Source organism: Mustela erminea, chromosome 7 (assembly GCF_009829155.1).
Source record: "Mustela erminea isolate mMusErm1 chromosome 7, mMusErm1.Pri, whole genome shotgun sequence".
Classification (NCBI taxonomy): domain Eukaryota; kingdom Metazoa; phylum Chordata; class Mammalia; order Carnivora; family Mustelidae; genus Mustela; species Mustela erminea.
The window spans coordinates 96,636,666-96,659,806 of record NC_045620.1 but is presented as its reverse complement, the minus strand read 5'-3'; the positions used below and the strand labels follow the sequence as shown (position 1 = coordinate 96,659,806).

The window sequence follows — 23,141 nt, the reverse complement described above, 5'->3', positions numbered from 1 at the left end:
GGACACCATGTTAGACATCCACACCTCATTCTCTGTGTGCCGAAAATGGGACAAATCTTCTCAAATCAAAGGATCTGAAGGTTCATGTAAAAAGATATTTTTGGTTTTCAGTTTGTAGGGCCCTCTGTATCTTTTTGTTTTCTAGATCAACATTCTCTGAAGAGTCTGGCAGGAGCAGCACCATTCCTGTCAATGCTGACTCCTGGCTTGACCCATGGGCTGCCATGTCATTAGGGGCTGGGTCCTGGAGGCAAAGAAGGACTGGGCTGGAGAGAGGACATGGGTTGACAGCACTGTCTCAGTGTTGCCTACTGGTGTTCTAAAAGGACCCAGCATGGGCTTCAAAAGCTGTGAGACTGTCAGTGTCCCACTCCCTACCTGACCACTACACAGAACACGCCTTCAACATGTGATGTCAAGACCTCACTCTACCTACATTTTACCACTACATGCTGAATTGTCTCAAGCCCAGGAGTCCAGGACTGGAGAAACTCCAGATCATTCAAGGTTGTAAGCTCTGGACAACACCAACATCACTTCAGCTGATTGGATTTAGCAAATCAATACAAACATAATTTAGTGCCTTTCAAGACAAAGAATATGGATTTCATCTTCTTTTTGTAGTTTTCAGGTATATAACGGTTGTCACACCTTATAACTGTAGGAAAGACAGACGGCTGTTGGCGGTGCTGCAGTATCACTAGATACCACTAATGCCTATTTGAGAACCTGGAGATGAATTCCCATCAGAACTCCCAACTGCACATCAATCAATAGTTCCTCCAAGTTTCACTGCCCTTGAACAGTTCCACCTCAACCAAGCCTGCACAAACACTGGAAAACCTGTTACACTTATTAATGCCTCTTAACGCTGAAGATGTTCTAGAGTGGTCCTTGCCTCCAAAAGTGCTCTGTGTAAGAGGACTTCATTATATCCTCATTTCCATCCACCATCCAACTTTCACCGACTGCGATCTTACCTCAATCTGAGACCAGCCATCAAAATGACCATGAAATCATTCAAGTAATCAGCCCAAATTTTCCTAACCAGGCTCTTCCACCATGCTCTTCCAGGCTAATAAAGCATTCTGACCGAGCTCAGGACACCACTCTCCCAAAGTGGTTCCTCTGTTCCGCAGCTGTCCACTCCTCCACAACTGGGACTAGTTCTCTCCAGGGAACACCTGTCCCCTCTTCCTGCTACGCACACTTTCCTGAAAGCCACGAGTTGGCGCCCAAACCCACCAGACTTGAGCCCCGAGAGCCCAGGACTTACGTTGTTCATGTACTCGCTGAGTAGGTCCTGGAGCGCCTGCCGGACGGCGTTGCACTCGGCCACGATCCTCTCGCGCCGGTCGTCGCGTGTGCAGGACGAGTCGGCCATGAGCGCCGCACCGCTGATGATGCTCTCCAGCCTCTCCTCGAGCGACGGCCGGAACCTGGCCTCGCTGAAGGTCATGGGGTCCAGGATTATCTTATTCTGAAAGCAGCACCATGAAACAATTAGGGGAGAAGACACAACTGCCTTTGCACCTTGCCTGCTGAACCAGAAGTATCTGCGGCTAGAGCAAGACTCTCCATGGAGAGGTAGCTGGTTGCTTAGACAAATACCAAAGTGGCCTTGCCCAAGTAGCAATTGTCCCTAAGATACTTTCCCCTGTATCTAATCTTCAGGGAGAAAACAGCACATCTTGTTTCAATGGTGTGTTCTTGGAAAAGGTTGTATCAACCAGAGTTTTCTGATGAGATTGTGACAGTGGCTTTGTTTCTTTATTATTTTATTTACCTTTTTTTTTCTTTTTACATTTGTAGCCTTCAAGGAAAGCACATTTCAGGGTAACACTTTGAAGGATTATGAGAAGATTTTAGAGCAAGAGTATGATGTGTAATCAACAACTTAAAGATCCTTTAGTGACTAGTGTACACATTGTATCTATTTCATGAGAAGTAAAGAGTCCCGTGGCAGGACGCCTTTTGAAACCTTGGCAAATAGCATACGCCAGAAATATATGTGTGTGTGTGAGAGAGAGAGAGAGAGAGAGAGCGAGCGAGATTTGTTAAAATTAACTGACAATATCATGATAAAAATACTAGCATGGTCTGAAGGAGCCTAGATAAGGTGGAAAATAACAATGTTTCCTTAAAGGAAGGTGCTGCAGAGAACTTAAGCTTCACTTAGCCCCTGCTAAATCCGAGGAGCCTGGAAACATGTAGGTGAGGATGTCCAGAAGTGGGAGGATATCCAGCTACAGAAATAGGCATCCAGATTTCAAGAGATTAACCAGTTTCTCTGGGGACCTGAAGATCATCAGGGTTATCTGGACACAAGACAGTGACTGGCATACTAATAATGTCAAAAGAACAAGAAGACCAAATAAGACCCAATTAATACCAATTCCTAGGGTGTGAAGGATGAGAATCAAAAAATGAAAATAGGAGCAGAACCTGGAGAATATTATTCCCAGCAAGTCAAGGGAGTGGAGAGACACGAACTGTCTGATAATCGTATGAAGGCAAAGTTGACTTTAATCAATGGCGGGTTTCCAGTGGGGACCCCTTTTCTTCTCAAAACAAGGAAGATCATTCCAGCAATACTAACTAGAGTAGAAAGACTAACTGCTTAGTTATTACAAAATCAGTCTGACTACAGGCTCTGGCAAAGTTTGCCCTAACCCTCCAAAGCATCCTAAGGTAGTTCCTGAAAGCTGTGCTCCAAGCATCAGTGGCTCTGACTTGGATTCTCCTGTTATAACACACACATCTCCATAGCAGAGAGCCTGTCAACACAAGGGCTATGAGGTGCCAAGGAATGAATGCAAGCAGGTGGCACCTTAGAAAGAAAGAACCATCCACTGAACACACACCAGAAAGAACACCCACTAAACACACACACTAGAACCTTGGATTTCCTAGGAAATTACTCATTGGTCAAAGCTCCCTCTTCAGTTTAGAGGGCAAATGCATGAGGTCATACAAACAGAAGATGAAGCTTTTCTGTGGCAGTTGTTGGCATAAAGACCAGCCTCACATTTTTGCTTAGACCTTAGAAAGATAATAATTTGTTACTTCACTCAGAACAGTATGACTCAGATTCTGTTCCTTGTATACTAGCAACTCTCCAAAAAGTGTCAAAAATCATGAAGAGGCCTCAGTACAGGGGATGGCTTTGCAGCATGTATCATTAGAGGGAACACTCACAAAGGCAGACTGAGAGAGGAACATTGGCTTTCCTGCCACACTGGCTGTTTGTACCAGAGCTGGGGATCCCTTTGAGTTCTCTTTCTCTCTTTCCACTGCTGTTGGTTGATGCATCTATGATAATCTTATCATGTGACATATGTTAGACTAATACTCTAATTAAAGAAACACCTGATCAAAATAGAATTAGACTATTTTCCTTTATAAAGCTTACAGATTTTCAAAGAACTCTTTTATAGGGAACTCAGATTCACATAAAACATAATGAGAATCATTCGTTCTGCTTTGAGGTTTCAGAAGACTCTTCAGAATCATATATCGGGTCTAGTGTAGATTTTTTTATTATACGTCGTACTAAAAATATAAAGAAGTGCCAATTTGATGGAAATATACCGAGGTAAATTTGAACTCTTCAATAAGGGCAGTTGTAAAACAGTTTCTTTGCAGAACAGAGGAAAATGTATTACTGTCATTAGAACATTACTTCCTAAATTATTTTCCACGGAACACTGAGCTTAGAGATGTAATGTTTTGATGAAAAAATAAGTTTCCCTGGCCAATATGTTTTGGAAATACTGCACGGCCCAGAGCAAATTACCACATGAAATGCTTTAGGGGAGTTCTGCCCTAAAGGAGTCAGTTTACAGTAACATTCCTCAAACCTATTGAGCAAAGAGAGGGTTCCCTTTAAAATGCATGCATTAGCTTTGAGAACCCAAAAACACACATTAGAACCTGTGGCAATGTCAGCTCCGTGCTCTTCCCACCTGCCGTGGCCCTAGGCTGTCATGAAAGTGAATGCACTGAAACACTGAGCGTGAAAAACTCTGCATAAAAGTTACACTGTTCAACACATTTCTAATGGAATTATTCATTACTTATAGATTACAGGGGGGAAAACTCTTTAAAAATCTCCCTGGGAAAGAAACAATACATTTACAATATTCTCATCCCTCTCTGTATTGGAGATGGGACGCATTGAAATGACGGATGCGAAAAGCTGGCAGGGAGAAGCCCCTCGGGAGAGAAAAGGCATAAAGGTAAAGGGCAGCGCACAAACATCTGCGTGTGTCTCGGTGCTTGTGTGTGTGTAGGGTAAGCACTGTCTATGTGTGCTTAGGTTGTGTGTAATGGGTGGGGGGGATGAGTGTGTGGTATATGGGAGGGGCTGTGGGTTTTTTGTGTGTATGTGGGTGTGAGTGTGTGTTCAGAAAACTGGCCAGATCTCAAACCAGCTTTAAAAAAAAACAAGAAAACACACACACACACACACACACACACACACACACACACACACAGCCAAATGAAGCCAGGGGCTCGAGGGCTAGAAGATAGACTATTTACTAGAGTTGCTAAAGTTAAAAAAACAAACTCCTGCAACCAAGTCCTGACCAAGAAATACAGAGTACGATGCCAAAGCAGAGAGAGAGAGAGAGAGAGAGAGAGAGAGAGGGATTTTTTGCTTCTGCACTATTTGGGAGTGACTTGAGAGACATCTAGGCAAGAGTCTTTGCTAGTATGCTTCAGGGTCATTTTGGACCAGCAAACAGCCTCTTTCCTGCATCAGCGCAGCCTGTCCTCACCTCTCTGTGCGGCTGCCCTCTACTGGCAGGAAGGGGCGAAGCAGCATCCCGGATCGAAACTCTCCTCCCTGCTCACAGAGGGCATATGTTAAGTGGCTAACAAGCCAGCACCAGGCAAAGGGAATGGCCAAGGGTTCTTGTCTCCCCCTTTAGACAAAGGTGTGCTCCTGACAGAGGATTTCATGCTGTTTCCTATTATTTGACATATTTTAATCCCCTCACATTTTACATTATAAATATGTAAGTCTCTTGTTTGTATTCTTAAAGCTCATTTAATCTTTTTATCCTTTTGATCTTTCGGTTCCACCTTATATTGTCATTTTACCTCATTTTAAAATTGCAGACCTGCATTTCTTACCTTATCTGTTTCTTTTAAAAATGAGACTTTAATTTCTTTTTATCTCGCCTATTTTCATTCTGTTTATTTGACTTGCATAACATCGTGTTCTGCGATTTTTACTTGTATTCTCTAACAGCCTTAATTTTACAAAATGATGTTTCATTTTTACATTTTAAGGAGTGGCAGTTAGAAAGCATGGCCGGAAAGACGGTAGCCACAATAATTCATCCCCAAGCATAGGACACTGGAAATCTATTCTTCCAACAAGCCAATGCTTAATGGTCTCTTCTAGTCTTACATAATTGATCTCCCATTATTTCCAATGTAGAACTCGATAAAAATTTTAATTTGAAATAATTCAGGAGTCCATATAGTTCAAAACTACTTCCTAGAATAATACATTTACCTTCCTCACTGCACACGCAATTGTTAGAAGAGCCCCACTTGTAAATCACAGCTATCATCCATTCTCTCTACAAGGAGTTCTGTGATCTAAATTTCAGTACCATCATGGAACACTGAGTCATGTTTGATGCAGGTCGATACAGAAGGAGGTAGAAAAGAGACCTCTGCAAAGCAAGAGGCTGAATACATTACAGATGGTTTGAGAAGTCTAAAATTCTGTGCCCTTAGTATTACCTTCTGCATGTTATTGAAGAGAAAAATGCCAGGACGATGACATGGTCATTCAGTTAGTCATTCACCAGGATTGAACACAGGTCTTTTGACTTTAAGCAGTGTTGCTCTATCAGACTGCCCGCATTCAGTTAAAATAAGCCTAATTAATCCCAATTAGAAAATGTATTTCAGGGGCGCCTGGGTGGCTCAGTGGGTTAAAGCCTCTGCCTTTGGCTCAGGTCATGATCTCAGGGTCTGGGGATCAAGTCCTGCATTGGGCTCTCTGCTCAGAGGGGAGCCTGCTTCCTCCTCTCCCTCTGCCTGCCTCTCTCCCTACTTGTGATCTTTCTCTGTCAAATAACTAAATAAAATCTTTAAAAAAAAAAAAAGAAAATGTATTTCATAGTTAAGCTATGAAACTCTCCTAAACTAAATATAATGACCTAAGTATCATCTCTCATACTGTTTTGTGTCATCTCAGTTACCTTGCCCTTCTAAGAAATAAATGTGTACAGCCATTCAAAAAAAAAAAAAAATGGGTACCAGCTGCTGTGGGTGTCTGAGGGCACAGACGGACTCTTTATCTCCGGGCATAGACTCTTTATCATAAGAGGTTTACAGTCTAGTCAAATAAAACCAAAGACAGGTACTACCAATCCTAATTTGGAAAACATAGCAATGATGTTAAGAAATGGTTGAGTTTTGGCAATTTGGGAGGTAAGAAATGTTTCTGGAGATTACTCCTCAGCTGAGACCTGAAGAGTGACAAGTAGTTGACAAAGCAAAGTCAGGAGCAGGAAGAGTTCACGCAGACAAAGTAGGAATTGGGAACAAATCCATGGAAGTGAAGGATATCATGGTATATGAAGACTACTACAAGAGGTTTATTGAAACTGAGGTGTAAAGTCACAGGTCTGCTGTCATCAACTCGCCTTGAAGAGAAACTTCTCTGTGAGCACAGTTAAGGAACTCCTTCCATCTGCCACACTTAGAGATCCACCACAGTTCCATTAGAAGCCACACTTGACCCCAGGCAGCCCTTGTCAATTGCTGAACACAATAAGGCCACTCTTGTACCATGGAGACTGGCCTAACAGGCAACTTCTGCTCCTACTCTGGATTTCCCACAGGACTGAGATTGTCTCAGAACTGTGCTGAGGCTCTTCCTACATAAATGGACCCAAACAGAGACAGAGTTGGTGTAGAAAGCACAGCCACATCCTGAGAGACTTCTATTCCATGTTAACAAGCTTCCACTTTGTGAACATTGCTTCAGACAATGAAGAGCTATCAAGAGTTTAAAACATAGGAATAGTATAATTCTGTTTGGTTTTAGAAAGTTTCCTCTGGCAGTTAGGGAAGTTAGCTTTGGCAGGACTAAAAGTAGAAGACTCGAAGACCAATTGCCATGCCTCCAGAACCCAAAAAGAAAAATAGGAAAACTACAAGATCATGTATGCGTAGGTAAAGAGGACATACCGTGGGACAAATTTAGAATGTAAATCTGCAAAATTTGGAGATACACATCCTCTGAGAATAAAGAAGTTGTCATCAAAGATAAAACCTAAATTTACAGCATGAGCAACAGGCACAATGCAAGAGTCCGCAAGCTCTATCCCGGGTGTCAGCCTCCTATTTTATAAATAGAGATTTAGCAGAACACCATCAGGCCCACTCATTTACATACTGGCCATTTTCATGCTACAGTGGCAGAGCTGAAAAGTTTGGACAGAGACGGTGTGGGCCACAAAGATTGCAATATTTACAGTTGTCACTTTAAGAAAACATTTGCTGGAGCGCCTAGGTGGCTCAGTTGTTAAGCGTCTGCCTTCTGCTCAGGTTTTAAGCCCAGTGTCCTGGGATCGAGCCCTGTATTGGGCTCCCTGCTTAGTGGGGAGCCTGCTTCTCCCTTTCCAGCTCCCCCACTTATGTTCCTTCTCTATCTCTCTCTGCCATAAATAAATAAATAAAATCTTCTAAAAAAAAAGAAGAAAAGGAAACATTTGCTGAATTGAAACAAGCTTAAGGTGACTATGATGCATGTAAGTGGAAAAGTCTGGTGGGAGTTGATTATAACTGCATGAAAATGGGCCATCTAGAAAGATGCAGGATCATCACAAAAAAGGCAGGAGTGGAAGCCATGAGATGGATATGAATTCCCAAGGGAAAGTAACAGAATGAAGAGTGAGTCCAACATCGGGAAGGTCTCAAATGATATAATAAAGATGGTCAGAGATCTAAGTAGATTGTGGAGAGTGCATGACCATAGCTGACAAGGGAGAACCCTAGGGAACTCTACAAAGAGTAAAAAGATCAAGACTGAGAATGTCTATTACGTTTGGAAGCTAAGGAGTTACCGGTGATAAATCATGCTTATCTGTCTATGTATATCTGTATGTACTGTATTTATTTACAAATATCTTCATCCAAAAGCCGCATCAGACTCAATGTAAATAGAAGTGATCTAATGTTGAAACCAAAAAATTCTCAAATTCATAAAAATATTTAATATATTTTTAAAAGAATCATTTATGCATTTGAGAGAAACAATTATGAGGGGTAGGGGAGGTGGAAGGAGAGGAGAATCTTAAGCAAACTCCCCAATTAGCTCAGAACTCAATGTGGGCTTGATCACATGACCCTGAGATCATGATCCGAGCTGAAACTAAGAGTCTGATGTTTAACCAAGTGAGCCACTCAGGTGTTCCTTAAATTATTTAGTATTATTCTGAAGTTTCTAGAAAACACAACTAGAAAAGAGAAAGAACTAAATTATATGAAAAGTAGAAAGAAAATACAATCATTTTTGGAGATGTTATACCTATTAATTTGGAAAAATGACAATCTACCAAAAATTCTACAAAATTTTTTTCATAAAGTTACTTGTATCAATATGCAAAATTAATTACCTTCATATATATAAGGAATATCCAATTGGAAGACCAAATTTACAATAACAAGAACTGCAAAACAAAACACAGGGAAAAAAAATGTAGATGTCAATTAGATGAAGCAAGAACTCAGAGTGATGAGTAATTGCCTGTGCACACACTCAGAGCAAAGTACAAAGCTGGAAATGCAACACATGCCCTCGGCTCCAGAGTCCAGGATCTAGTCACTATGCTACCTCTTTTCCTTTATGTATTTATGTATACATAATGTATCTCTTGGCATGTGTGATGTAACTGTTGGCATGTGTGATGCCCATCACCATGAGGAAACTAATACACCAGCCACTTCTCCATCTTAGATACTAAATGGTGATAGTATGTGATTATTTAATACACTTTAAAGAGGTATGGAAAATAGTGAACAATTACTAGGATTAAAGTTCTAAAATGTTACTTTAGCCTACTCTTAATTTCTCATCTATTTCAAACCGGTCTGCAGGTATTCTAAAACACTTTTTCTACCAAGAGGGAAAACATAAATATATCTTAGTTTTTCTTTAGCTAGGAATTAACTATCTTAAAACTGAATTTGTATCTAATGCACTCAAAGCAGTAACTGAGCAGGAATAGCAAACCAGATATAATTTGGAACATTAAAGTCAAATGTTTAACTAGAGCTATGCCAGTAGAAAGGCTCTAGCATACATCTAACACTAAAGGAGTGGTTTTATACCCAAGATTCTTAATGCACAGATGAGGAAGGTAAAGCTTTTTATTTTACTTTATTTTTTATTTAGTAACTAAGAAACTTCTTGTTAAAGAGTAGGAAAAAAATTTATTATCTTTAGATTTTCTGTCTTTCAATGTGAAACTCTTTAGAGAATTAGTCATCTCAAATGTATGCAGAATTTGCAAGATGCTAAAAAAAGACAACAAAGAGAGACAGGAGCAAGATGGTGGAGGAGTAGAAGACCAAAATATCATCGGGTCCCAGGAGTTCAGCTAGATAGTTACCAAACCATCCTGAACACCTATAAACTCAACAGGAGATCAAAGAGAAGAAGAAAAGCAATTTTAGGACCAAAAAAATCCACCACTTTCTAGAAAGTAGGATGTGCAGAGAAGTGAATGTGAAGCAATGGGAAGATAGACTGTGCGGGGAGGGGCCGGCTCTCAGAAAGTGAGAGCAGTGGAACACAAAATCATAACTTTTACAAGTCTTCTCCACTGAGGGACATCATGCCAGAGGCTAAGTGGGGGGTGGAGCCCTTGTGGGGACAGTGTGGTCACAAGACCCACACAGACACAAAAAGACTAGGGGTGTCTGAGTGTGGCAGAGCAGCCAGGTATCAGGCTAGGGAAGCTGGATAGAGAGATGGAGCCAAGGAGTGGGCTCTCAGCTTGGGGGTAATCTTAAACCATGATCCAAGGCACAGTCAGGGCACTGCTCTTTGAGCAGGAACCCCACAAATGGCAGATCTGGAGACACCTCCTCCTTCCTCCTTCAGGAGGAGTGGCATGGAAGCACACTGCAGGAATCTGCTGGGTTTGGAGACTCCAGGTGGGGCTGTGTACTAGAGATAGAAACACTCGGTCACAGGCCAGGTGAGCACAGAGTGTGGCCAGAGACCAGGGAGATGGGAGGGATTGACTGCTTTTCTGAGGGTGCACTGAGGAGTGGGGCCCTGAACTTGCGGCTTCTCTGGGCCAGAGATCGGGAGGCTGCTATTTTCATTCCCACCCTCCAAGGCTGTACAGAAAGTGTTCAGGGAAAAATAAAGCTACAGAGAGTGAATCCGAGCAGATTGCTTAGCCTGGCCCCTGACAAGTGCCATGCAATTCCGCATCAGCAAAAGTCATTTGAGAATCACTGAAATGGGTCGCTCCCCCAGAAGATCAGCAAGAATATCTAGCCATGAACAAGTCTGCCAATCAATGAGAACGGCGGAACTCCAGAGCTAGGCGGAAGTAACACATAGAATTCATGTTTTTTTTTCTTACAATTTTTTTGTCCTTCAAAGTTAAATTTTTAAAATTTTATTTCTATTTTTTAAAATTTTTCCTCTTTCTTACTTTAACATTTTTAACTATTTTATCAATACCTTTTTAAAAATCTTTCTAAATTTTAATTGTTATAGTCATATTTTATCCCTTCATTGTATCTAACCTTATTCTTGTATACATATAGGAATTTTTTTTCCTATAAAATTTTGGGATATAATTTCTTCTAATAGATCAAAATATACCCTTAATCTAGTGCATGGCTTTGTTCTGGTCTCCATCCTGATCACATTCTTTCTTCTCTTTTCAACCAATTCTTATCTTATCAATTCCTTCTTTAGAATCCTTCTTAATTTTCATACTTACATTCAGAGAATTTTTTTAAAAGATTTTTATTTATTTATTTGATAGACAGAGAGAGATCACAAGTAGGCAGAGAGGCAGGCAGAGAGAGAGGGGGAAGCAGGCTCCCTGCCGAGCAGAGAGCCCGATGTGGGGCTCGATCCCAGGACCCTGAGATCATGACCCGAGCTGAAGGCAGAGGCTTTAACCCATTGAGCCACCCAGGCGCCCCTCATATTTACATTCATATTCCATCCCTTCATTATGTCTACCCTTATTTATATATATATATATATATATATATATATATATGTGTGTGTGTGTGTGTGTGTGTGTGTATATATATACATATATATACACATATGTTTTTTTCTTTAAAATTATGGGAGGTTATCGCTTCTTGGCCTTCTGGCTGAGATGAAGTATAAAATTATGGGAGATAGTTTCTTCTAACAGACCAAAATACACCCAAAATCAACTGTGTGGCTCTGTTCTAGTCACCCATCATATATATATATATATATATATATATATATTTTTTTTTTTCTTTTTCCTTTCTTCTCCCCTTGGTGTTTCAGATCTCTTCTGATTTGGTTAGTGTATATTTTTCTGGTGTCGTTGCTACTCATTTAGTATTTCTTCTCTCATTCATCTATTCTTATTTGGATAAAATGACAAGGCAGAAAAGCTCACCGCCAAGAAACAAAACAAAACAAAACAAACAAACAAAGAAAAACAAGAGGCAGTACCAGTGGCTAGGGACCTAATTAATACAATCATTAGTAATATGCCAGAACTAGAGTTCAGAATGACGATTCTCAAGGTGCTAGCTGGGCTTACAAAAGCCATGGAAGATATTAGAGAAACCCTTTCTGGAGAAATAAAATAACTAAAATCTAACCAAGTTGGAATCAAAAAAGTTATTAATGAGATGCAATAAAAAATGGAGGCTCTTACTGCTAGGAAAAATGAGGCAGAAGAGAGAATTAGTGATATAGAAGATGGAATGATAAAGAAGCTAAACAAAAGAGAGACAAACAACTACAAGATCATGAGGGGAGAATCGAAAGATAAGTGATACCATAAGATGAAACAATATTAGAATAGTTGGGATCCCAGAAAAAGAAGAAAGAGAGAGAGAGGCAGAAGGTATATTGGAGCAAATTATAGCAGAGAGTTTCTCCAACGGTGAAGGGAACAAGCATTAAAATCTAGGAGGCACAGAGAATCCCCCTCAAAATCCATAAAAATAGGTCCACACCCCATCATCTGATAGTAAAACTTACAAGTTTCAGTGACAAAGAGAAAATCCTGAAAGCAGGTTGGGAGAAGAGGTCTGTAACATACAATGGTAGAAATATTAGACTGGGAGTAGACCTATTCACAGAGACCTGGAAGGGCAGAAAATACTGGCATGGTATATTCAGAGAACTAAATGAGAAAATTATGGATCCAAGAATACTATACCCAGGTAGGCTGTCACTGAAAATAGTAGAGGTAAAAAGCTTCCAAGACAAACAAAAATTAAAAGAATTTGCAAACACCAAACCAGCCCTAAAGGAAATGTTGAAAGGGGTCCTCTAAGCAAAGAAAGAGCCTAAAAGTAAAAGACCAGAAAGGAACAGAGACAATATCCAGTAACAGTCAACTTACAGCCAATACAATAGCACTAAATTCATATCTTTCAATAGTTACTCTTAAAGTAAATGCTAAATGCCCCAATCAAAAGATACAGGGTATCAGAATGAACAACAACAACAAAAAACCAAGACCCATCAATATGCTATCTATAGCAAATTAGTTTTAGACTCAGAGACACCTCCAGATTTAAAGTAAGGGGGTGGAAAACAATTTACCATGCTAAAGCACATCAGAAGAAAGCTAGGGTGGCAATCTTTACATCAGATAAATCAGATTTTAAGCCAAAAACTATAATAAGAGATAAGGAGGGACACCATATCATACTTAAAGGTACTGTACAATAAGAAGATCTTGCAATTTTATTTTTTTTAAGATTTTATTTATTTATTTGAGAGAGGAAGATCACAAGAAGGCAGAGAGGCAGGCAGAAAGAGGAGGGGGAAGCAGCCTCCCTGCTGAGCAGAGAGCCCTATACGGGGCTCGATTCCAGGACCCTGAAATCATGACCTGAGCCAAAGGCAGAGGTTTTCACCCACTGAGCCACCCAGGTACTCCAGATCTTGCAATTTTAAATATCTATGCCCCTAACATAGGAACAGCCAATTATATAAATCAATTAATAATAAAATCAAAGATACACATCAACAACAATACAGTAACAGTAGGGGACCTTAACAACCCCCTCACTGAAACAGACAGATCATCCAAGCAAAAGATCAACAAGGAAATAAAGGCCTTAAATGACACATTGGACCAGATGCACATCACAGATATATTCAGAACATTACATCCCAAAGCAACAGAATTCACAATCTTCTCTAGTACACATGGAACATTCTCCAAAATAGATCACATCCTGGGTCACAAATCAGGTCTCAACTGGTACCCAAGGATTGAGATCATCCCCTGCATATTTTCAGACCACAATGCTCTGAAACTAGAACTTAAATACAAGAGGAAAGTTGGAAAGAACTCAAATACATGGAGGCTAAAGAGCATCCTACTAAGGAATGAATGGGTCAACTAGGAAATTAAAGAAGAACTTTAAAAATTCATGGAAACAAATGATAATGAAAACACAACTGTTCAACATTTTTGGGACACAGTAAAGACGGTCCTGAGAGGAATGTACATAGCAATATAAGCCTTTCTCAGGAAATAAGAAAGGTCTCAAATAAACAACCTAACTCTACACCTAAAGGAGCTGGAGAAAGAACAGCAAAGAAAGCCTAAACTCAGCAGAAGAGAAATAATCAAGATAAGAGCAGAAATCAATGAAATAGAAACCAAAAGAACAGTAGAACAAATCAACAAAACTGTAAGCTCGTTCTTTGAAAGAGTTAATAAGACTGATAAACCCCTGGCCAAACTTCTCAAAAAGAAAAGACGGGGACCCAAATAAATAAAATCATGAATGAAAGAGGAAAGATTACAACCAACACCAAAGACATACATCAATTATAAGAACATATTATGAGCAACTATACTCCAGCCAATTCAACAATCTGGAAAAAACAGATGCTCCTAGAGATGTATAAACTACCAAAACTGAACCAGGAAGAAATAGAAAACCTGAAAAGACCCATAACCAGTAGGGACATTGAAGCAGTTATCAAAAATCTCCCAACAAACAAGAGCGGAGGGCCAGGTGGCCTCCCAGGAGAATTCTACCAAACATTTAAAGATGAATTAATACTAGGACACCTGGGTGGCTCAGTTGGTTAAGCGGCTGCCTTCGGCCCAGTTCATGATCCCAGCATCCTGGGATGGAGTCCCACGTCGGGCTCCTTACTCAGCAAGAAACCTGCTTCTCCCTTTGCCTCTGTCTGCCTCTCTGTCTGCTTGTGCTCACTCTCTCTGACAAATAAATAAATAAAATCTTAAAAAAAAAAAGAATTAATATCTATTTTCCTGAAACTGTTCCAAGAAAGAAAGAAAGAAAGAAAAAAAAAAGAAGTAGAAAGAAATGAAAGGAAAACTTTCAAACTCATTTTATGAGGGCAGCATTACCTTGATCCCAAAACCAGACAAAGACCCCACCAAAAAGAGAATTACAGATCAGTATCCTTGATGAACACAGATGCAAAATTCTCATCAAAATATTAGCCAATAGGATCCAACATACGTTAAAAGGATTATTCACCACGACCAAGTGGGATTTATTCCTGCACTGCAAGGTTGGTTCAATATCCGCAAATCAAACAATATGATACAATACATTAATAAAAGAAAGAACGAGAACCGTATGATAGTCTCAATAGATGCTAAAAAAGCATTTTACAAAGTAAGGAATCCTTTCTTGATCAAAACTCTTCACAGTGTAGGCATAGAGGGTATATACCTTAATGTCATCAAAGCCATCTATGAAAAACCCACAGCAAATATCATTCTCAATGAGGAAAAATTGAGAGCATTTCCCCTAAGGTCAGGAACATGGCAGGGCTGTCCGCTATAAACAATGCTATTCAACATAGTACTAGAACTCCTAGCCTCAGCAATCAAACAACAAAAAGAAATAAAAGGCATCTGAATTGGCAAAGAAGTAGTCAAACTCTCACTCTTTGCAGATGATATGATACTTTATGTGGAAAACCCAAGTCAGCCACTCCAAAGCTGCTAGAACTGAACAGGAATTCAGTAAAGTGTCAGGATAGAAAATCAATGCACAGAAATCAGTTGCATTTCTATACACCAACAGCAAGACAGAAGAAAGAGAAATTAAGGAGTCAATCCCATTTACAATTGCACCCAAAATCACAAGATACCTAGGAATAAAGCTAACCAAAGAGGCAAAGAATCTGTACTCAGAAAACTATAAAGTACTCATGAAAGAAATTGAGGAAGATACAAAGAAATGGAAAAACATTCCATGTTCATGGATTGGAAGAACAAATACTGTGAAAATGTCTATGCTACCTAAAGCAATCTATACATTTAGTGCAATCCCTACCAAAATACCAACAATGTTTTTCAAAGAAATGGAACAAATAATACTAACATGTATATGGAAACAGAAAAGACCCCAAATAGCCAGAGAAATGTTGAAAAAGAAAACCAAAGCTGGTGGCATCACAATTCCAGATTTTAAGCTCTATTACAAAGTTTAAAATCAAGATAGTATGGTACAAAAACAGACACATAGACCAATGGAACAGAACAGAGAGCCCAGAAATGGACCCTCAACTCTGTGGTCAACTAATCATCAACAAAGCAGGAAACAATGTCCAATAGAAAAAAGACAGTATCTTCAACAAATGGTGTTGGGAAAATTGGACAGTCAGATGCAGAAGAATGAAACTGGACCATTTCCTTACACTACACACAAAAATAGACTAAAAATGGATGAAAGACCTCAATATGAGATAGGATTCCATCAAAATCCTTGAGGAGAACACAGGCAGCAACCTCTTCAACCTCAGCCGCAGCAACTTCTTCCTAGAAACATCGCCAAGGGTTAGGGAAGCAAAGGCAAAAATGAATTTGGGGTCTTCATCAAGATCAAAAGCTTTTGCACAGCAAAGGAAACAGTCAACAAAACCAAAAGACAACTGACAGAATGGGAGAAGATATTTGATAATGACATATCAGATAAAGGGCTAGTATCCAAAGTCTATAAAGAACTTCTTAAACTCAACACCCAAAGAACAAATAATCCAATCAAGAAACGGGCAGAAGACATGAACAGACACTTCTTCAAAGAAGACATCCAAATGGCCAACAAACACTTGAAAAAGTGGTCAACATCACTCACCATGAGGGAAATACAAATTAAAACCAGTGAGATACCACCTTACACAAGTCAGAATGGCTAAAATTAACAAGTAAGGAAATGACAGATACTGGTGAGGATGTGGAGAAAGGGGACCCTCCTACACTGTTGGTGGGAAAGCAAGCTTGTGAAACCACTTTGGAAAACAGTATGGGGGTTCCTTGAAAGTTGAAAATAGAGCTACCCTACAACCCAACAATCACACTACTGGGTATTTACCTTAAAGATACAATGTAGTGATCCAAAGGGGCATGTGCACCCAAATGTTTATAGCAGCAATATCCACAAAGCCGAACTATAGAAAGCATCTAGATCTCCATCAACAGATGAATAAATAAAGAGGATGTGCTACATATATACAATGGAATATTATGCAGCCATCAAAAGAAACAAAATCATGCCATTTGCAATGATGTGGATGGAACTAGAGGGTATTATGCTACGCAAAATAGGTCAATCAGAGAAAGACAATTATAATATGATCTCTCTGATATGATGAATTTGAGAGGTAAAGTGGGGGGTCCTGGGGGGTAGGAAGGGAAAAAAATGAAACTAGAATGGATCAGGAGGGAGACAAACCATAGGAGACTCTTAATCTCAGGAAACAAACTGAAGGTTGCTGGGGTGTGGGGGGGGTAGGGATAGGGTGGCTGGATTATGGGCACTGGGGAGGGTATGTGCTATGGTGAGTGCTGTGTAATGTGTTAAGCCTGAGGATTCAGAGACCTGTACCCCTGGGGGCAAATAATACATTATATATTAATTTTTTTAAAAAGACAACAAAGAAAACAATGTTATAATATAAACTATGTACCAATTTAATAATTTGTTGTCCCAAATCAAATCTTATAAACATGGAAAAGGCAAGAAGCAAATGCTAGTGGTATAAGAAAGTCCTACAGTTTTCTTCATTGTGACAACCTTGCAAGATAAATGTGTCCTGGGATTTTTACTACCTTCACGGTTCAAGATAGCAACTAAGAAAAATAATAACCTGTACTGTTCTACCTCGTAAACACTGGACCCTCACCAGCTGCTGTCCAACATCACTACACTGAATCAAACAAATAGGAAAAAAAGTCAACAGGGCTTTCTGCAGTCATTTACTTTCCTATTCGTAGGATCTTTAAAAAAAATAATAAAATCTCAAGGAGGAAGATAAAATCAGCCAGACACATCAGCCAGGAAAAAGTCATTAGGATATAGAATAATTAAAACAGTGAGAATCAGAAAACCAAGGGACAATGCGTGTTTAAGTGAGATACTATTTCTCCTTTAATTATTCTGAGATTTTGCCAGGAAAAGAGAACAATGTATAGATGACGTCACTTCCTCTCCCCATACTTTCACCCTTACCTCCCTCTCCTATTTACCTCTGCATATCTCAGTTGTTGGCTTGGTCTCCATGGCGTATAGCTGGGTAGGTCACATTTCACTTCTACCACAGCCCTTCCTTCCTCCTTCCCCTCTTTTCCCCTGCCTCCCTCCTTTCCTCCCTTCCTTCCTCTTTCTCCCTAGAGTCCCTCTGTTTTTCTGTCACTTGAAGGAGTACCTGGCCATGCAGGCTGTTGGCAGCAGGTCTAAGGAAACCCAAGTTTTTATTTTGTTTAGAGCTTCATGCTGCCTATGCCTCTTAGATATGGTCTAGATCACAGAAGGTCACAGAGAGCCTTACTAGGACCAAAGTGTGTTAACACAATTTTATTTCTATATGATTTTGAAAATCATGGGTGCCTGGGTGGCGAAAATCATATAGAAATCAATGAAAAGCTGCTGTCCAACATCATGAGCAAATCCTGGCAACGCCTATTAACTATTTACTCCAGTGTTATTTAAACAATGTCTGTGATCCAGTTAAAGATATTTGACAAGTAACCCCTGAAGCAGTCTCTCCCAGTTGCCCATTAAACTGTCAACAGATGGAGGGGAAATAATGGAATTTTATAGCACTGAACATTGAGAATGAAAGCCATCTACAGACAATGAGGCATGATCATAATTCTGACTCCGAGCGCTTTAAACACTCCCTTTAAAGACTGAAGTCTAAGATAAAAGCATAAATCAAGACCAGTTTAATAAATTAACCAGGGTTTCTAAATCAAAAGCATGTTATTTGTTCAGTTTTGAACACTCATTCTCCCTGTAGTATATCAAAAATTAACACAGAAACATTTTCATCTTTTTCATCCTGTGCCAGGCTCCCCCAATGAGAATCTTTCTATCTTTACATGAAAAGTTTCTCTTGGCCTAATTGAGGTAACATTTGGAATAGAAACTATTAAAAATATGGTGTTTCAATCATCTATTTTTTATTAAGCTACAAGAAAACCTCTAACTTCCATTTTAGATTTGCCTTAATTTTAAAATTGCATAGCACCTTATTGATTTCTTCTTAGGCATATACTTAAACTAGTTATGCCTTTTTTCTACTTAAGATAGTATTTGCAATTATAACAGCTCAGTTTAATTGGAAATAAATGACAATGATAATGACTTGATAATTATGCAGCATTTCTTATCCTTACATATTTAAGGGTTTGTTTTTGTTTTGTTTTGTTTTTTAAGAGACATCAAAGCCTACATGAATTTCATTTGAGAGGAGAAACTATTTAGGAAAACAGAATTATTTACCAAAGTTAATGCATAAGTAAAACAGTGAGCAAGTAAGTCCAGCTCTGGGATGTTCCTACTGGCTATTGCCACCCAGTGGAGGTTGGTTCTGTTTTCCCTAATCCCATCACCTGTGGATGTTGCTGAGATGCTGTGGACATTTTATGAGCACAAGTTCTGACAAAAGTAGTAGTTTACAATTAATCACACTAAAATAGGGCAAAGGTCATCACTCTAAGCTTTACATTAATGACTGATTAGAAAGCAAGTACCTAAAAGGCATTTAATCAAATCAGATCTTTAGAGAGTCAAAGAAAGAAAACATTTTAGTCTTGCTGAAATCCCTCTTCTCCCCTTGAAGTCTCCACATTGTCAACCACCTTTTAAATTCAGTCTTCATCAATTTGCCACCCACTTCTTAGTTGACTCACCTATGCTTAACAAGCCCCTGTTTACTGTGGTTCTCCTTATACCCTTCTTCTGGCTGTGACTTTTAGCTGAGCCGGTTGCTTAAAGGATGAGTGTTTCCTCATTTGGTACATAGGGATACCACAAGTGCCAGTATCTATATTGTAGGGTTGCTAATTAAATGATACATGTAAACAGCTTAGAATAATATATAACACATAGAAGTAATAAATATCAACAACTAAGTCATTTGAAATAGCTTTTAAAATGTAATAATTTATATTTCCATTGTCACTCCATCCTCTACCCCTTACTCAGGCCATAATCACATCCCATTTATTCTACCATCAAGATTCTCTATTGATCGTTTTTCTTGTACAACTTACTTTTCCCCAACCAACCATTTCCAAAATTCCATTATATCCTATTACCCGACTGGCCCCAGACCTTTGACGGCTCCCCAACCACCTATAATCACCAAACACTTGACAATTTATAGATGCTGCAAATCTTACCTGGTGTCTCTCCAATTCTATTTCTATCTCCTCTTTTTAAAAATATGCCAAAATCCCCAGTGTAACTAAGCAATAAGGTTGCTTTTTTCTTCCAGCCCTCAGAACTAGGATGTCATTTTCAGCAAATACAGCCTAAAGAAATCCAAGCTCACAACCATCACTTCCTGTTCAAAGTCCCCAGGCTTCAAGATCCTCTACAATCTGACACCAGTCTCTGCTTCTCTAATTTCACCTCCCAGGACTCCCCTCATGAACCTCTGGTTCCAGCCAAAGTGGTCTCCGACTGACATACTCCATCCCGAATGCTTCATGGGTCACCATAGTGTTAATTACTCTCTGTGAAATATTGTAGTACCTTCCTTCCTGATGCTTCTGTGAAGCTCTTGTTGACCCTACTCAGGGAAGACTATTTTCAAATCTGTGTACAAGGTTCTCTCTCTTTAATCCCTTTACTGAACTTGTCACTTATCATCCAGCTTACCCCTATGACTCCTGTCTGACATCATGATGTACGGGGTGAAGTGCGTGCATCATGTCGTGGGATGTGTGTGCATGTGTGTGTGTGTGTGTGTGAGAGAGAGAGAGAGAGAGAGAGAACGAGCATGCACACACCAGTTAGGATGCTTTCCTTACACTTTGGTATCTTTTGCAATCAGCTGAGTGCTTCACACATAAGTAGTTGATAAATACTTGATTAGCAGATTTAGGGTTCATAAACAAAAATGCCTTTCTCCTACTTTAACAAAAGGCATCTGGAGCACTGTAGGGCACTATAGTGAACCTAGTATGTGCAGATGAATCCACATGGGTGGCCCTTCTGTCACGTACGCATCTGTGGGTCTACACTGGTATCTGATGTGGCTCAGTGAGCTTGAGATTCAGAATTACTGGAATGGCACACATCACCTCTCATGATGACAAGTGCCAGTTCTGGTATCTGTGTGAGGTAGACTCACCGACGCAGCCAAATCCTCTGGTTGGTAAACCACCACTGTAAAATCCTTGATCCTGATTCATCTAAAAAAGGAATGGTTTTGAATTTCCATAGATCATAAGCTACACCAACAGGCATTCATAATGTTTGCATGTAAGTATGGAGTGTGTGTGTGAAGAGGGTAGTGTTACTGCAAGCAGTGACGTCACAAATAAAAATCACACAAATGAAAGTCTCCCATGAAGGTCTGATTAAACTGGAGTCAGATAACAATGGCTTCTGTGTCAAATTAGGCCTGATATCCATTTTTATATGCTTTAAAGCTAAGAACGGCTTTTACATTTTTAAGTAGTTGAAAAAACCATGTGCCGACCAACATGTTACATTTCTATCTAAAATGATCCCCCTTGTTATACCTTTAAATATTAAAAAGATTAGCAACAAGGGAAAGAAATGAAGATATAACATGAACCCAAGAATTCAGCAACTGAATAATTAGTTACTAGATTATCAAAGGTTGAATTTTTTAAGTTTAATAATAGGAGAAATAAACTTCTTATCCCAGAAATTAGTCACATTATAGGTCTGTGATTTGGAATGTTAAATTATCCATTTAAAACAGAAAGTCAATTCATATTTCTCAGAAGCAATTATGACTTAATTGCTGTTATCAACCTAATAAATTACTAGGTGATTTCCACAAACTGGTTATACACTCACATTTCATGTCTGATGAAAGAATAATTGTATCAATATTCTGCAAATATGAAAAGGAAATTGGTTCACTGGCCACAAGGGAAATGCATACACCTTGAGTGTAAACTCATCTATCTTTTTCTGTCTATCTTAAAGCAGGCAAATTAAAATGGGAAAGAAACAGTTTGTGTCTCACAGGAATAATGTGCAATATGTTAATTGCTTTTCAAGTAACATAGCATGGCTTGAAAAATATTCTTTGTGTCTAATGAGAATGCCATGTTCTCTTGTGAACTCTGCATTTTGATGTACATCTGTTGGCAACAATTTAAATTAAATAGATTCATTTCATAACACTACAAAACAGATACCTTCTAAGGGCTAAAGCAACCAAGATAATGAATGCTCACTGGAACATAACAATGTTCATGAAGACCTAGAATATCTTTTGTAAAAATTATAGCATATGGCAACAGTCCAGTGGGCTGAGAAGAAACTGTAAATGGATAAATCATAGCCACTAAGAGCAAAACAGCAAGGATATGCATTTATGTATCCATTCAACCAACTTTTATTTCAGGTCCCTGTGCTCACCTGGGCTAACTGGTGCTGATGAGAATATAAAGGAGACTTGGTCTCTAACCTCCTGATGCTCATATCTCAAGCCACAGAAACTAGACACACAGCAATATGCTTAATATTAATATTTACAAAGTATAATAGTAACACACAAGTGATTGTGGTTTAGTTATTTGGAAAATTAAGGAAAGTTTCAAAAATAAACTACCTGGGTAAGGATAAGTATAAATATATTAGGTTAAAAAAAAAAAGGAAAAAAGTTCAGACAGAGAAAATGCCACAAAAGGCAACATGTGAGTTAAACAACCAGTGTCTACCTGAAGAACTAACAATTATGACAGACATAAAATGGAAGGCAAGGGAAAGGAGGGTAGGAAATTAGAGAGGGATTCAGGAGCTGACTGAAGTGAATTGATGCTATGCTAAGAACTTTAAAGTTTATCCTAAAGATCAGATTTTGTTGGTAAGTAATGCAGAATAGCTAATTTGCATTTTTGAAAAGCTAGATGATAGAATAAAGGGTGGAGATGATGGAATAAAGGGTGAAGAAGTTGGGAGGGAGGCAGGACAAGCAGTTAGGAAATTACTGCAATGATCCAGGCAAAACATGGGCCTGAATAAAGCCATGCTCGTCAAGGTAAGGGGCTGTGGCAAGTGTCGTAAAAGGAACTGAATTCAGAGGATCTCAAGATTAACTGGAAAGGAGAGTGGGTAAGACTGTTTTCTGGATTGAATGACCACATTCAAAAATAGGACCTTCAGCTAAAACAATAAATACAATAAGAAAATTAAGGCTTGATGGAGGAAAAAAACTAGATTGAGTCAGACTTTTTTTAGAGACTTAGAAATCATCCAAATTATGTCATATTATGTGGCTGGACACAGGTCCGGAGCTCAGGAGAGGTTGGCACAAGAGAAACAGGTGCGGGGTACAGAGGATTCCAGCAAAAATGGCCCTTTAGTGAGAACTGGATGGGTTATAGGACAGAACTCTATGGAAAAGCCATATTTAGGTG

At 39.3% G+C, this 23,141-nt stretch overlaps 1 protein-coding gene across 5 annotated transcripts in view; it reads right to left on the bottom strand.

The window, feature by feature from the left end:
- The window catches only part of CTNNA2 (catenin alpha 2), a 1,141,838-nt gene that overhangs the window by 732,004 nt on the left and 386,693 nt on the right, over positions 1–23,141 (bottom strand). For all 5 annotated transcript variants that reach the window (XM_032352609.1, XM_032352608.1, XM_032352606.1 and 2 more), the window contains one exon: positions 1,277–1,480. In XM_032352609.1, the coding sequence (XP_032208500.1) occupies positions 1,277–1,480 (204 nt within the window). The remainder of the gene's footprint in view (positions 1–1,276; positions 1,481–23,141) is intronic.